General features: G+C 40.7%; 1 protein-coding gene across 1 annotated transcript in view; it reads right to left on the bottom strand.

The window, feature by feature from the left end:
• Nucleotides 1-17803, bottom strand: part of LOC121607944 (NT-3 growth factor receptor-like) — a 211173-nt gene that overhangs the window by 11482 nt on the left and 181888 nt on the right. The window contains exon 17 of the mRNA XM_041939009.1: nucleotides 2781-3024. Within this exon, the coding sequence (XP_041794943.1) occupies nucleotides 2781-3024 (244 nt within the window). The remainder of the gene's footprint in view (nucleotides 1-2780; nucleotides 3025-17803) is intronic.

Below are 17803 nucleotides of genomic sequence, written 5' to 3'. Positions count from 1 at the left end.
TTACTGCCAAATACAAATGATTTCCCACCATGCCAATTATAGTGCTGAGAGAGTCTCCTGAAAATCCCTCTGAGCCACTGCTGCCATCATCTATGAAGACAAACCTCTTCTATATAGGCAGGAAACGTACAGTCGAGCTTCTTCATTTTCTCCATCTGGGACCCACATGAGAAATTCAGCATCTCGTCTGGGGTCCAGGGCTCATTAAAACATTACAAATCCATAGAAAAACAGCTGCGGGCTAAATAATTTAGAGAAACTATAAAGTGAATCATAATGTGACGGTCAGTCAAGATAGCCGTCTCCCTGCTGCAGCTATTGTACACTATTAGAATGCAATAAGTTACCCATCTACCTATCTGTCCACTGCCGTCATTCTGAGGATGCTCAGGCAGTCCAAAACCAGTTAGTGTGGAGTGGAAGTCAATGAAAACCTCCAAGGATGGACTGCGTGCTGACTTGTAATTCTCCATCACCTCTAACCAAAGGCACAAGTACTGAGTAATTGAGCATCACATAGATTAGTCTTGCTGTCTAGTAAACATTAATTTGGTCAAAATACATCCAGGAGATCCTGCAGAAGCTGTTATACAGTATAGCCAGCATTTAAAAACAGGTTATAATCTAGAAACATAAGCTTTTTAATGAGTTTTAGTGCAGTTTTAAGTAAAATTCCACATTTAATTCACTGCTAGGTTACCAGGCCTATGGTACCAGACTGACAGTGTCATGGAGACGGCTGTCCCCTGCTGACCTCTAGCTCGCTGTTACTCTCTGCATGTTCCATGTGAAAGTTCCACTTTCACAATTTCACGTTTCAGATTTTTATTAAATGATGTATCTCATCCGATCACAATGCAAGAGATTACAGATGGCGTTTTTATTTCTACTCAGAACCTAGCAGCCGGTTTGATTACCACACAGCACTTTCACATCCAGAATGTGGAGGTCAAAAGTTTCACTTCAGTGCTATTTTGGTTCCAACCAATTTTACTGTGCTAGTGTTTTGAGTCTGAGTCTGAGACTCAGTCAGCCGGTGGCTCAGATGGACATTGTCTTTTACAGTTCTGAACTATTAATTCACACTTTTATTTTCTCCCACCTTGATTATTGTAATTCCCTCTGCATGTGTCTCAGTCCAGCTGTTCTAAACTGTTAGCAGTCAGTTCAGAATGCAGCTGTCAGGCTATTAACGAGAACTAGCTGATGGTCCCACACCAGCCCTGTTCTTGTTTCCCTCTATTGCCTTCCTGTAACATACAAAATAAAGATCCTCTTGATTACACATAAGGCTCTGCATGACTTTTCCCCCAATTACATCTCTGATCTCCTCATTGCGCTTCTCGACCACTCCCACTCTCAAATCCCGGCCTTTCATCCATCCCCTGCTCCAACTGCAAAACAAAAGGTGATTGTGCCTTTCCTGCTTCAGTTCAAACCCTCTGGAATCATCTTACCCAATCTTTCCAAAAGATTGGCTGAATATTTGGACTGTTGTGAGCAGCTAAAAAAGGCATCTTTTTAGGCAAGTCTTGGTTTTTCTCCTCCTTCAGCTTCATTAGTAGTGGGGCCTGTCCTGAGGATTTGTTCAGGGTCAGTAAAATCAAAAGGGTGCATTGTTTAAAGAGTACACGCTCAGTGAATTCCAAGCCAATCAGCCTATGATACTTATCACATTTGTTATGTAAGGGATAAAAGCAGACGCGCTGTATTTTCTATGGTTGCAATGGATGATGGAGCGGTTGAGATGGTTTGCCTCTGTTCAGCTTTGCCTTGTCGGGCGGTTCTCCGCCCCTCGTCATCCAGTGCAGTCATGGAATGTACAAAATGGAATGGCATCATCCTGCTCGTACCATGGCCACAAATGCCACACGTTATCAATTATTCACTCATATACTGATTTTTGAATTTTGACCTTGCTTTTCTGAACACCACAAAAAAAACAAACCCACCTCGGATTTTTGATGTTCATGCGGCTGAGTCAGGAGTTTCAAAATGGGCTCAAGTTTTGAAACCAGGAGAGAAAGAGAAATTTACTGATCGCTTCATTCTGCTCCATGAGATCATTAAAACTGGCTTTACAGTGGAGATAGCATTAAGAAACTTTGTCCCTCACACAGTTGTTTGAGGTTTGACCAGCGCTCATTGGATTACATCACCTTGTTGCCCCCTCTTCTTCTGCAATGACATAATCGCACCCGGCTGGAGAATTGGTGCCACCTGTTGCTTATTTCGATGAATTTCAATGAATTGGCTTTCTAATCAAATAACTGTAGAGGATGGAAACATCTGAGCTGGGTTGTCAATACAAAAGGTCACTGAATCAGTGATTATGCATCATCCTGACCAGACTGTTACGGACACACAAACTAACCAGTCTATGATTTATCTCATGAAAAACTGAGCACATGCACATGATATGTCAGCATATCTAGATCCATGTGTAAATGAGACACGCATGCTCTATATCAGGCATGTCCAAACTATTCCATAAAGGGCCGTGTGGCTGCAGGTTTTCGTTCCAACCAAGGAGGAGCACACCAGGCCAGCCAATCAACATCAAGGGATCACTGAGTTATCAGCTGAAGACTGAGCTCAGCTAATTAAGCTGGTGTGCTCCTCCTTGGTTGGAACGAAAACCTGCAGCCACACGGCCCTTTATGGAATAGTTTGGACATGCCTGCTCTATATTGTAAATAAAGTTTTCATTTGAGGTAAATTAATGGAGAAAAAAAGAACAAAAGGTGTGTTATGCATGAAACAAACAGATATGTTCTTACCCTGTAATAATCTGTGCTGTAAATGTCCCTGGACATGCCAAAGTCTCCTATTTTCACCAGAAGGCCATTCCCCACCAGGCAGTTCCTGGTTGCCAGATCACGGTGCACAAAGTGTTGAGACGCCAAGTAGATCATCCCAGCTGCGATCTGACTGGCTATGTGAAGCATCTGGGACAGACCCAGCTCCCCATTGGTCTGCAGAGGCTGTCCATCCACCAGGATCATGGCGTCTGGCCCGTGGGCTCTGAGGAGGAAGTTACAGAGTCAGTTAGAAGCTGAGGAAATATCTCAGATTAAAGAAAACACGTGGGATCAGTGAGCATAACGTAGCCTGACATTTTTTGTCAAGTAGTGAATGGTGAATGTGTGTACCTTAATATAAAGTTGATCATATTTATTAACGTAAGAAAAACCTACATGCCTTGTTGACAGGTGACCTGAACTTTTTCCCCACCACAGGCAATATTACCCTGTATTTGTCTGGTGGCAGGTGCTGATTTCATTCCCTGCTTCTGAACGACTGAGCCTTTCCAGGAAGCGTTCCACAACTCTCCTAGTATTTAGTTGACACTGTCCCAACTGGACTGAAACGTGCCGCTGCATCAGAATAAGCAAATATTAATTATTTTTTAAACTGTGGGATTAAAAAGTGCTTTTTATCTTCGCGTCTGCAACAGCGAACCGTGGAGGTGCCGGCCTGTACTGTAATTAGTCGCTGTTCGTTGACTGCTTACTGGAGGGGAAATGTACTTCACTTCATGAACGTACAGAGAGGAGCGGGGGAAAACAGAAGAGACTGGAAGGAAATAATTAAACGAACTGGAGTCTGGTGAGTGCAGAGTTCATTCAGAGGCTGAACTGAACACAGACACAGACACCCTCTGTGCTTGCTGTAGCTCACTAGTAATAAACACAAAAAATCTCCCATGATGAAAACAAGGGGAAAATTCACTTAGCACTTTGCATTTGTATGTGTTGGAGGGGCTGACATCATAAAATATAACTACACACATTCAAAGCTTCATTCAAAAACCTCGATAGAAGCTTCAATTGTAAGAAAAAAAAAGGGGTTAGTATTGATAGCATTCTGTCCCTTAGGTTTTGCACAGCGTCCCACCTTTTTTGGCCATTTTTAAAAACATACAACCAGTTTATGATGATTTCCTCCCTCCAGGCAGCCACTGATTTCACTGACAGCTACATTCCTTAGGTTAATTTGGAAAACATGTGAATTGAGAGGCGGCTGCACATGGATTTTTCTAATACAATCACACGACCCTTTTCATATTTAATGTATCCTCTGACATCTCCTCAAGGCAGTGCTTTTCAGCTGCTGACCAATCAGCCCCTGAATGTCTGAGTGTCCTTGACCAAAACACCAGGTGGAAATTAGAGAACGGACCCCATGATGCCAACATAACTGGTTTAAAATATATAGGTGGTTTTATGTTTACTGTGATTGATTATTTTCAAATATCTGCAGGTTTATTTTCATTCATTTTCAATCGTATCCCAAGGCCTTCTTCAGTGAACTCAACATGCTCAGGATTGAAGAAGATGTGATCCAAAACATTTTTCAATGAGACAATGACTCTCCATACTAAAATATATTGTTGCATTTGTATCTTACATTTGTTATTGATGCTAGTTTCATAAAGGCTTGCTGATTTTTTATTTTGTTTTGTTAAATCTGCTGTTGTGTGCTATATTTTTTTCAGGACAGCCCATTAAGTGTGTGTGTGAGTGCATTGTGTTGGAATTCATCAACAGTGTGTCCTTGGTGATAAGACAGCCGGACTACCTGACCTCACTGGTATTCAGCATGTTAAAGTGTGTCAGGCTTGTGATATATCAGCTGGTATACTTCTGGATTTAAATCCCCTGTGACGAACTGTCCTACTGGTCCAATGGATTTGCATACGTTCACAAAATTTCCATTATATGATGATTTGTCAAACAGTAACCCTCTCAGCACAATTCATCGTTGGTGACACCTCTGACTGACTCAGAGTTCTGATCAGTGTCAATGATACAGCACAGCGGTGACCATTATGTTCAAACAGTGTGTCAGCGCTGTATTGGAGGGAGCGATAGGGTGGAGAGGCAGAGCAAGACAAAGCGAGGAGGAAGGACAGAGTGTGAGTTTAGCTGTGATGACCTGTGTCGTTAAATTCAAAGTGAACCCAGTAGTCTACCTGTGTGTGTGCGTGTGTGAGCGTGTGTGTGTGTGTGCACGCGCCCGTGCGTGTGTGTCTTTTCAGCTTCACTGACTTTTAAGTCTCCAATGGAGGAAGTGATGCCAGTGAAGTGGCAGCTCGGTGTCTGTGTGTGTGTGTGTGTGTGTGAGCATGGCGGTTTGGAGGGCACTGGGTGCCAGCTAAATTAGCAGTATGTCCTGGAAGAATTGATGGCAGCACTTTAATGGAAACACAATTACTGAGCTGAAATTAGCATCTGAGGCACAGAGAGACTCATTCAAACACTGTCCCACACAACCATGCGTACACACACACACACACACACGCACAAATACACACACACACACACTCAGAGTCATACATAAGCACTGGCAGACTTCACTTCCTGGCGGTAGTACCAATGTTCTATTCTGCAGGGCAAAGCATCCTGGGAGCAAATAACATCTAATCACAGCAGACATAATGCAGCTCATTAGCTTACCAACCGCAATTTACAATTTAGGCATTTAGGCAAAGCTTGTGCTCTCATCCAGAGCAGCTCGCAGTGGGTGAACAGGTAAGGCTGAGACTCAGCTCAGGACTTTCTTGTCATGAGATAAGTGAGGTAAGGACCTCAGGAAAAAAAAAGAAGTCTTACGTAATGGCTCCCAAATTCACAGCTCATATATTGTCAATGTTCACTCACGTCGTGAGGTCGTATGTTTACTCATGCGTTCTTTATATTTAAAAATGGCTATCGAGCATCGTTTCAGCCCAGCACATTGACTAGTGGAGCGTTTAATTACAGACAGTAATCCATTACATAGCTTTCAAAGTCATGCTTTCAATGATTATTCACTGATGTTTCAAAGTTACAGCACATCTCATTCTCACTTATCAACCAAAGCTGTTGGGGCTGAAATCAAACAAACTCTCTCATGTGCAGGCTTACACCACAGTTGCTACATGCCATATATTTATATTATCAGGACAGGGTGAGCCACTCAGAAACACCATCCACTGAAATGTTGGGGTTTTTTGGCCTACCTGTTTTTAACGCACCACAAATATCTGTATATAAAGGGATCATCTGTTATATTGAAAATACAAGATGATCTTGCCTAAAACATTTCGGGGGAATTGGACACCAGAGACCAGGGTTTGCTTCATGCCTCCTGCATGTCGTCAGGTATCAGTTAAAAAAGCCCTATGGTTAATGTTGGTGGAAGTTTTTAGGTGTGGTTTAATATTGAAAAGTAAACATGTTCCTGCTTGTGTCACAGTCCTCAGTTGACATCAGAGACGGCTCGTCGGGAAACAATGCCTCACATCTGATACAAAACAATGTCTTTGTGAATTCACTTGTGGAAGACGCCAACTGGCCTGTTGCGTAACTTTCTGTTAACTCTGTTGGTGCTAACACATCCATGCGAGGTCATCTATTACTTACACGTTTGTTTCCCTTCAGCGTGCGGGATGAGCGTGACAGCAGAGCTGATGGCTCAGCTTCCTTTGCGTTTAGACCACAGATCCAACAGAGCAGTGTAAACCGAATGACTCTCAGACATCCTCAGCCTCAGCGCAGAACACAGCTTGCCCATCTGTCTGTAGCTTTGTTCTCTCAGGCAGCCTCATCTATCAATCACAGGGCAGCTCTCACACAGTCACAGTCTGCATGGCACTGAGGTCGACCAGCAGGCCTTCCATCAAAACTACTTAAAATCAGGGCAGCATGTACTGTATACTGCAAACGTTCTGAAGGATGGTTCTGTGTGAAAACAAACTTAGGACTGAGAGGCTCTGTACAACACGCAGAGTCCAAACATACTTTCAGATAACATGCCTGTATTTTAAAAGGGCCACAGCAGCAACTCTACCACTTGTTGTTAATTGGTATTTATTGCTGGTGTAAAAGAGATTTTTCCTTAGTGTGGTTTCACACCATGGCAGCAGGCTGAAAAAAGGTCGACTATCAGCAGCTGAGAGCGCAGCAGCAAACAACAGCGCCTGTTCATAAAGCGAATGAACCTGATGGAACAGACGCAAAATATGTTGCTTGCTCCTCAACTCTTGCAAAATGTTTAAATAGATATCAAGAGGTTTAAAGATTTTTTACAATTTCTAATCTGCACATTAGAAACAATCCAACTAACATGAACATTTGATTGTATTTCCACTGAATTTTTCCCTGTTGTGTGGGGATATTGTGGCTATTTGGACAGACCTTGTATCTTTTTATCAACTTGTCATCATACATTTCTAAAAAAAAACATTTAATTTGTTCTAAATACATCAAATACATAAAATAAAAACTTGAATTTATTGAATGAATAAATTGTGTTAGACACCTCTGGAACATTCGTAACCAATGATGGAGTTGAGACCAATACTTTACATTTATGCAAGGCACGTAATTTATATTATTATTGTTAAAAATGATAATAATAATATAAACATCAGGCTAAATTAAAACTTGGAAACTATACATGTTTTAGGAATTAATGTGGAAATTTGGCGAGACTTGGGAGGAGCTCACCAGGATCTTTTACAGGTCAGATTGTGAGCAGCTCCTGGTGAGGAAATAAAGCCAAATAAAGTGAGCAGATGAATAACAGATGGCAAATAAAACCACTTCATTTAATTACAAAAGAGTGTGTCTATTTCAGTCAAACACAAATTGAATTCCTCAGCCTTATTTAATCATGAAGGTACCATGGGAACCCCACAGATGAATTTGTTCATTGTTTGAGTGAAACTGAACTTTTATTATGAAACCTAAGCCACTGAACTCCTTCATGTTCCCCTTAAACCTCCATGTATTTCAACCCCTCCTCATTCTCAGAGCAACAAAGGCCTCCGCTTTGTCTCGCCCCTCTGCGTTTCATACAGACTCACAAAGTGTCCTTTAGCGTCTGTATGAGACACACCAGGCTTTCAACTAACTCCAATGTAAACCCATCCGTGGCAATATTAGATGCCCAGAGGAGCTGCTCCGCCTGTCCAACACGCTCTCATCCCAGCGACACACAAGGCCGTCCTGCCATAATGCCTCTCTAACATGTGGGCAATGTTGTGAAACAGTCGCAGTTTGGTTTGGTTTAAGCACCAAAACTACTTGGTTAGGTTTAGAAAAAGATCGTTCACTGCTGGTTTCTCACGTGAGACGTGTGTTTGTTTGACCCATCCATCTACCACATCCTCTTCTATTTGCTGACTTTTTTGCTCTTTATACTATGTCACCTTGCTGTGAGTGTCTAATGTTGATGTGGATTGGTTTACATTGGAGAAAGCACAATGCATCTCATACAGACTGAAAGGTACCTTGTGCATCCGTACGAGACACCAAGGGGCATGACAAAATGTCTCTATTTGATGCCCTGGGAAGGAGACCAGGCTGGGTATTCACACTTATGTGTGAACTCCACCCATGGACCCGTCTTTCAGCTACCATTGGTTGAGTGTGACCTACGAGCCATGACATCATCAGGCCAACAAAACCACAGCTCCCCTCATCACTGCCGGCTAACAAAGCAGTATGCCAAATGCTAGCTGCAAAGCTGCTATGGGATGCAGGCAGTAGGGGCCAGATGCCAAGACAGAAATATGCATTCTTTTCATCAGATTGACAGCTGATTGTGTTTTACAGAATTCAGTCACAGTGGAAACAGACGGACATGCACAAGCTTCATTTCCACAACACAGAAACGGACGCAGAAACATATGTTTGCATATCGACACTTGTCTGCTCCGCCACTCATTAGACCTGTCAATGAGCAAAACGGCAAAGACGAAACAATTTAACTGACGGTGTTGCCGTTCTCCCAACAGAACAGCTGTCATTACACATGACCGTGACACACGGCTGTGGCTATTTATAGCACCCCGTCAGAAGGGGGATCAATGATTTATCTGTAGAGCTCATACTTCGCACATACTTTGCAATTCAGGATCAGATAAAAAGATCATCAACAGGGAAGCAACAGCTCCGAAGTAAATAGAAATAAATAGAGAAAATTCATCACTCATAAATAATTTAAAATTAAGTTTATAAATGCGCCTCTTAGTAACATTTTACAGAACACTGTGTGGACTGCAAAATCCCAACACAATCAGTGAATCTGACAGACAACCTAAACAAGGTTTTACTATCATCATTCATGTCCACCTCATCATTTCACATGCAGCTGTCTCTTCAAAACTGTGTGTATGCTGGTCCGAGGTCTGAATTATACTTTGTTGGCCTTAAACATGAGCACACGCGTTGAGAGAAAACTCTCAGAAGATCCCACTTCACATACTTCCATATGTTTCTGACTAACACGTGTGTGCATGAAGAACAAACAAAGGCAAAACAAAGAAATGTACACATGCCAACATAACGTTTACATACATTTTGAATAAATGTGTTTGGTCTAACACCCTCTACTATTCAGAACTCCAAAGGCCTTCAGTCTTAACTCGCTATTCATGTGGTAATTTTGGTTGTAGTTATTAAGTTAATTATTAATTGGAGTTCCAAAGTGCTAGTTTAATATATCTGATGAGACTTAATTAATTGGCTATCAACTGTCCCTTTTCGATGGGGTGGTGCCATGAGATAAATTATATGCAACGTAAATTCCACTGTCTAATTTAAAAATTGATGCCATGTAAGCCATTTTCCCTACAAATGGTGCCCCATGTGAGGCATAGTACTGTTGGAAATTATTCCTAATTGTGCATTATTCATTTCGGCATAATTTTTGGCCAATGCCAACAATTTACAATCCACTCTTAAACTAACCACAAGTCTTTACAATCATCACCACTAGTCTGCCACAGCAGTAGATGTCCAGCTGTGCTTCTGAACAAGTGCACTGTGGTTTGAAGTGATTTATTCATCATTTAGCTAAAGCAACTTGAGTTTTGAGAATTAGCAGTTAATTCAAGTGCTCCCCTTTTTACGTGTGTTGGCAGTCAGTCACTGGAGCTGTTTCAGCATGCACTGGTTGAGCAGCTTCCACTGGACTAAATACACCGCCATGTTTGGATTCCTCATGAATTCCTCACATACACCCATTGAATCGAGTGTCCAAAGAGTTCATCCTCTGGAAAGCATGAATGTGCTCGATAAATCACTGCTGATCTGCCTTTTAGATTTTGAAATTTATATGTGTAAGAAGTTACCAAACAGTGGTGCCAGATGAGGGGGTGAAACAAACCAAACAAAAAACATATGAATATCCACTGCAAATGTGATGGAAATTTGCCATCCATCTCTGAACACACACTGATTTACATCAATAAGGTCCGTCTGCTTTAGGGTTTAATCCCAGGAATGCTCACCCAAATAATTTCCTGTATCCTGCAGATATAAAGACGGGAAAACGGAAAAAAAAAAAAAAATGTTTTGAAAAATATATTTAGAAAATATATAGGCCTACAGTTTACTGTCTTAAAACATATGCAACAGCTATGTGTGTGCGCCGGTGGAACACACTGAAGTGTTATTGTAATTGATAAATGCATTCAACAGTCGGGTGAAATGCGCCTATCACAGAGCACCACTGAAGAAAGATTTCAGGCCATAATTTCCCAAAGAATCAGGCTGAAATCTCACACCACATGAGTGAGAGCTTTTGGAGACATTTGCTTTTTAAGTCTGAGTGATCACTGGCTCTATTATACCCAGCATTGCTTTGCCGTTGCAGACGGCTCGCACCAGCAGCCTCCAGACGCTTACAGGATATGGAATCCGTGTCAGCTTAATAGAACGACTTTGAAAACGCCAAATAACTTGCTTTAATGAATTTCATTTATACGGTGAAGAATTGCACAAAATATCACTTCCATGAGGCTGTGCTCAGCAGACATATCACAGACAATTAACTTCACATTCCTTGCAGCTATAATGAAGTTCAAGCTGGATGCCAAGTTTAAATTACGTTCATTCTAATGTTGATTAGCATAAATGTCGTTCTTTTGCCTTAATATCTATTAATGTCGCCAAACAATACACTAAAGCAGTCAGGTTGGGAACCCATTGGTGTATGCATACTTCTCCTTGCATTTCATGTTGCGTAAAATATGACCAATGCATTTTGACTGCAGCTGAAGTTATACTTTAAAAACAAGTGCCGCTCCTGGGATACCCAGGAAAGTGTGTTTCTGTTCCCAGCACAGAAAATGTCTCATTTTGGGGGGAAATATTAATCCCTCGTCTGCATCTGCCTATTTTCTTTGTCTTAGCCATCAATCACTCTGTACCAGCTAAAGCACTTAAAGCACTTCTACACTGTAAGACCCAGCACGGGTACAACTTTTATTTAAGGCTGACTGAATTTTTACATAATGCTCTGTGTGGAACAGTTCCCAGTTTCAGTCTGTGACTCTGTTAGACAGGTTCATTCATCAATCACTGTAGAACACACTTGTATGGCACATGACAAGGCTCTAACAAGGCTCTCATAGTAAGGCGCATTGACTGTGCTGACAATATTTGTTGCCCGAGCAGAGTCTGCCATTTATATTTATAACTCTCCAGCAGGCAGCCCACTTCATAACTTTACAACAAGCCGCTCTCTGAAAACATTTTTCATAAACAGCCTGGCAGGAGTCTGCGGGGGCTTTATCTTTAGAGAAGGAAAGTGGGAGTGTAAAGGAAGAAGGAATGGTACTTAACAAGCAGGTGGTCGGAGTCTAGTGACAAGGTTAAAATTAAGGCATCAACCTGCAGTAGTTCAGTGAGACAGGCCCATCCATCACTCAGCGTCAACAAGCTAACTCACTGCTCTCTGTGCCACACACAGGCCTGGCAGCTCAGCTCAGCCTCTAGTCTTTTTCCACTTCATGTACGAATGATTTACACCTGTCCAGGGACTGTGGCTGAAACTTAGACAGAATGCCAAACTGGCACATTTACAGAGATGTCTATTAATGCACACCGTCTGCGTAACTTCAAAATGTATAAGTGAGGGAAAGTTAAAATAGACGTTTTTGCAGGGTTTCGACTACTGGTCAGGAAGACACTGGACACTGTGGTGATTCTCAACTACATTTCAGAGGGAAATATTGTACTTTCTACTTCGTTACATTTATCTGACAGCTCTAATAACTGCAGTGCAAGAACGAAAACTTGGAATTTGCCACAATGTGACAGTTGAAAACATCAACTGGCCATGTTGACAATGTCCAATTATTTGCTTCAACCAACTGTATTGAGTTTTTTTGAGGAAAGTTGGGCTCACTACAACATTACTGTTGGCAAGATGTGCGGATTTCAGTCAGACTCCAGCTGGGACCTGGCCAGCTACTACGTGCATGTACACGTGGGCATCCCGCTCGTGTGAAACGAATTACAGAACGCTGAGTATTTATTTAGAAATACTGTATATATAAATATATTCAATGTGTGTGTGTGTTGTGATTATTAGCAAGTACATGAGATCCTGTTAATTTATGTTTGGTTTCATTCAGCTACTTGCAACAGACTTGATTAATTCTTTAGAAAGAAATTCGAGGGAATAAAAATGTTTAACATGAAAGGTAAAGAATGAGGGGAGTAAAGTCTTGTGTCATCTCACACTGCCCACCTCCTCGGACATCTCCAGCGCTCTTAGAGACTACAATAAGATGAGGAGGAGCTCCAAGATGGATCTCTGCCCATCTCTGGCTTTGCTCCTAACCCTCTGGTGGCTGACCCTTCACTTTGGACCGCTGGCTGGTGGAGGCATGCTGAATGAAGTCAACTCGGCTGCATCCTGAGCCGCACAGAACGTGCTGCATCCTGGCATCCAACCAACTTTGAAAGCAAGAACTTTCTGAGAGAAGCCTGCTCAACTTCTCTGCTCTAACGCAACGAAAGTTAGAACTAAAGAAACTCTGAAGCCTGCACATCCAGGCGAGAGGTGTGTGAAGACGTTATCTGCTTGCTACGAGAGAGGCAGAGAGAGATAAACTGACTCCAGCTGTGGTTATTCATGCTTGCATTTCTTCAATCATCTGTATGTGTATTTTCACTCTCTGTTTGGAGTGATAGTTCATACATAAAGTCTTTGCCCTTGTTTTCTATATATTACTTTCAGTCACTTTACGGATCCGACTCTTTCTTCTTCCTACCTGAGTTCCGGTCAGTCCTTTCCCAAAGATAATTTGTGTCTCTCTCTTGACTGACTCACCAAGAGAAACGGTATTACACTGACTGCAAAATGATATCGCTGATGGAATAATTTAAGTGGTTTGATTAATGCTATATTCTTCCAAACTGAACTCATTTTCCCTACACCGTGTTCCCAGATCTGAGCAATTAGTTTGATGAGTGTAATGTTATCAACGGCAATTGAAGGCCAGAGCTACGAAAAAAAAAAAATAAGTAAAATAAAATGAATGAACAAAAAATAAAAAATTGTAAAAAAAAACAAACAAACCCAAAATGATTCTTTAAGTAAAGGATCTGAATACTTCTCTGATCAGTGTCATTGGGACAGTGAGCTATAAATATTTTAAACTGTTCACTTTGTGATGTTCACATCAAAAAGATGGCATAAATGCTCTGCCTGGTCGAGCTGCAGAGCATTTATGCCTTCGAAATATTTGTCTTGCAGCACCCAGTGCACACACAGACTTCCAGCTGCAAACATGCATGCTTACAGTAAGTGTTAGCCTTGCATTGTTCACAAGCAACCCTGGGGTTCAACATCCATGTGGTTTTGTCAGCAGACATAAAGAAAGTCCAAACATCTGTAAATGACGGATTAGACAGACAAGAATAGTATTTGTTCAATGAACTATTAGCTGAGAGGGAAGATCTGATGTTATTTTAAAGATATTCCAAATGGATTTAAGGCGAGCACATAGAGCATCTTTGTAAACACACATGTGTTCCACACGAGAAAATAAAATGCCTTCAAATCACATTGTAAGCACAGATTAAAAAGATACCTCCATGGTGTAACAACGCAATTATGGCTCATAACATATAACACAAGGGTTTCCTGTGGGTCTTACATGTAATGTGTATTTATGATGTTGCATGTTTTAGCTTTAGACTCTTCAAATACTCAACACAGGTAGTGTTGTGATAAATCCAATGGGCTCATGGGTGAAATAGTAGGTGAGGTTTGAATTTCTCTCTCTGGTCTTTTTTTCATCCGGCACACAACTATTTCAGTCACTTTTCATGTGAGCAACACAGGACAACACCGCTATGAACGTCTCCCAGGAGATACAGTCTGAAAATGCATCGTTCTCCCAGCTTTCTGGGACAAGTGTGGTCGTTCAAAACAACTGCAAACACTTTTGCTGTCTGACAAGGTCAACACAAACAAACTAGTTCTTTACCAGCGTAACCCAGCCTTTATGCCCTATTTACACCTGGCATTAACATGGGATGTCACTATCCAGATAACACATCCAGACACAAATCACCCGTTAACACCAGGTGTAAACAAGGTCAAGAGGAGAAACCTTGTTCTCGGCTGCACTTTGTGTGCTACACTGCAGGTGGAAGCTGCTAGAATGACTCTCTGTACTTGAAATGACACAAGACAATGCATTTTTAAATTATGTAAATTCTCTTATTATGAACATTATTCAGATTATTTAAAAAAAAATGTTGATACAACCAATAGCTAACAGGAAGTAAATAAATTGACCATGACCATGAACCATGAACCATGAACATAGAAAACATTCAACATTCAACATTTCTTACCAGACCAATTTCTGACACTGATTAAATGGTCCAACTCAACCAATCCCCATTTCTTGTTATGGAGGAAGACCAAATGCAGTAGTTTGTTCTGGTCTGCTGGATCCTCGCTCTCAAAGTGCTAACTCAACTCTACTCCTGGCATTTCTTGTGATATTTACAGGTGACATATTACACCCCTTTTAAAAAGTTAATACAGGTCGCTGAGGTCCCTAAAAGGCATCTTTGAAGTTTTCTGTTGATAACACCACACACAGCATGTATCCTAGCTTGCCTATATACCCCTCTGTTACAGTCCTGCTCTAGACGGGCTATGTGTCTGTAGCTTTGGAGGCAAAAGCGTTTCTGCTCCCCACACCCCTCTGCGGAAACTGACGCCATGGTCTCTTTGAGCCCTGTGAGTGTTTACCTTTACCTCATGAAATTAACCAATATGGCAACAGACTCAACAGTTGGATCCAGAATCTGACCCAGACCAATGACTGGCTCCTGCAGAACATTTTTGAATGGTTAGGTAACAGTTTTGTGTAACTATTCTTTTTACAGATTGTCGATGTGTGTTATGGTAGCTACCATGCAGCTAGGTAGCTAATGCTAACTGTTACGTTTTGGTCAATAAGAAATATTGTAATTAGTTAAGTGCTAATTAGGTTCCTGTACATATTTTCTAATTGGTAACAGATATTTTGATTGAAACTGACAATCAATTCATTTCTCTTTTTTTGCAATATTCTAAACAGAGATGAGATCAAAAACATTTTTTTTTAAGAATTCAAGGCTTTGTGCTGTGTTTTGTAAACTAGATTGTGATCCATCTTCAGAAAAGGAGCATTAAGTCACCTGTTCCAAAATTTCAACGTGACCTGGATTTGAAATACTGAAAAGGTCTTGTGTGCATCCACCTCAGCCTGACAGTGTCTGTGGGGTTTCGAGTTTCAGAAGCTGCTCACGTTTCCATTTTCTGTAAAAGTAAAAAATTGTAGGCATGCTTGCAAAATTTGGAAATTGTGCAAGCATGCCTACAGAAACTGCCAATATAAGATGCATGGAGATACCACAGGTAGCTATTTTTCCAGATTACAAATTACATTTGTATTTTGCATACCAGAAAGACAAATTTATCCTGAAACTGCTCTCCACACAGAGTGCATTTAATATAACATGTACTGAGCTGACAACGAGCCTTTACAGCTAACAGAAGTAGAGCAGTAAGGGGTTTTTTATCATTATAATTGCAATCAAACTACATGGTTACAAGTACTACCGTTTGTGAAAATGAATACATAAATTTTATGCAGTCTTGCTTTACATTACTTCAGTGGGCATTACAATGGTCACAACACACCATTTATGACATATCCACCTCGAAGAATAGAAGTAATGAATAATGCTATATTTTATTGGCATTATTCACTATGCATTTAATGCCCAGAATGCTCAGAATGTAATTGTTTTTTGCGTATGTATGCAGAGACTGTGCATATTAAACATGAAGTCACACGAGACATTTGACAGATTGTGAAAAACATACTGGCATCACGTTCATCAATAGATAGATAGATAGATACTTTATTCATCTCCAAAGAGAAATTTGCACAATAGACTCCCTATGCAGTGTTGGATTGTTTTATCACAACATATTATAATAACATGATAACTCATGCGCCAATCATCCAAGACAATAAAAAAATAACACATTTTGCCTGTGGCTGGTCAGCATTTTCATTGTAATGTATGGCAGCCAGGTAGAGCACTGAAGAGAAAAACTAAAATGTAAATAATACCAGAGACCATACACATTTTCATGAGTAACGTTTAATTTACCTACATAACATTTTTAGGACAAAATTAAGAATGACATTGTGGAAAGCCTCAAAAGATGATATCTGGAGGTGGCGACTGAGTTTTATTACATCCTCTGTGATCTTCTGTTTTTAGGATCTCCTGCAGCTTGTAAAAGGCAGGAGTTCTTTAAAGGGATTCTACATTTAAGAAAACTTAATTGATTAAATCTTTCATAGTATATATGTGATTGATAATTATAAGAAGAGGAGTTGTGTGATGAAGTTTGGGTCTATATATGACCAACACACTGTAGTAGACACTTTGGTAAAATGGGGTCCTGGTTTATTGCTGCTCTCTCCAGCCTGGGCCTGGATGATTCTGCAGTAATGTAGATGTGTTTTTTGATACTGATGCAGTTTTTTGCAAAGATTAATCTTGCTGAATTTGTTCAGTTACAGAGAAGCATATCACAATCAATGTCAATCAATTGTATACACACTTTCAAATGTCCCTGCACTACACTGAAGCAGTAAGCAGCATTTTTTACATGTTTCTCTGATAATATCTACATTGTCACATGCTTTTGTGTGTTTTCCTTCTTGTTTGCACATAAACATAAAGAAATATACCTTCTTCACAGGCCACATGTTATAAAAATGGGTGACGCTGCTTTCCCTCAGGAATTTCTGCATTTGTGGTACAATACAAACCAGAGTCACACCATGTGCCTCGAACAATGCCAGGCTCCACTTCAAACCTTCTTTTTCTTTGTGGTAACTTCCTTAAACTTCTCTGCTCTGTCCAAACAAACAAAACAATACATACATATGCATATTGTTAAAAAATGTTACATGGACAAACATTGTGAAAATGAAAATATAAAAATGGTGCAATGTTATTCCACTCACCTGGGCTTGGTGTCCATCATGGTGTACCACACTTTGCAAAGTACACTGTGAAAACATTGTTACAATCTTTTACATTGTATTAGTATAGTTATTAATTGTAGTGTCGGTCACCTATCACTTTCTGTGATGTTTTCCACTTGTTCGAAACTGCCAGCTCCATGAACATTCTGGCATGCAGACAAAATGTGTCACACTGGAAAAGCTGCAGTTGCGTTGCTTGGAAGAACTGATGGGAAATAAAAATAAGAAAAAATGCTTTTAGTATTGCTGGTATTTGTTCTGAACCGCCAGCAATACATTCACTGACATCACATGCCATATCCTTCTGTTAGCACATAAAGTTATTCTTCATTTACGTTTTTCAAATTTGAAGAAAGATGCTTCACGGAAACACACTGCCATGGAAACTGGAGGTTGCTGGCTCGAGTACTTCCCAGCACATGCCGGCTCTTCCAATGTCAGGAG

Source organism: Chelmon rostratus, chromosome 6, assembly GCF_017976325.1.
Source record: "Chelmon rostratus isolate fCheRos1 chromosome 6, fCheRos1.pri, whole genome shotgun sequence".
NCBI classification, from domain to species: Eukaryota; Metazoa; Chordata; class Actinopteri; order Chaetodontiformes; family Chaetodontidae; genus Chelmon; species Chelmon rostratus.
The sequence above is the reverse complement of the archived record's forward strand: the minus strand, read 5'-3'. Positions and strand labels throughout refer to the sequence as shown.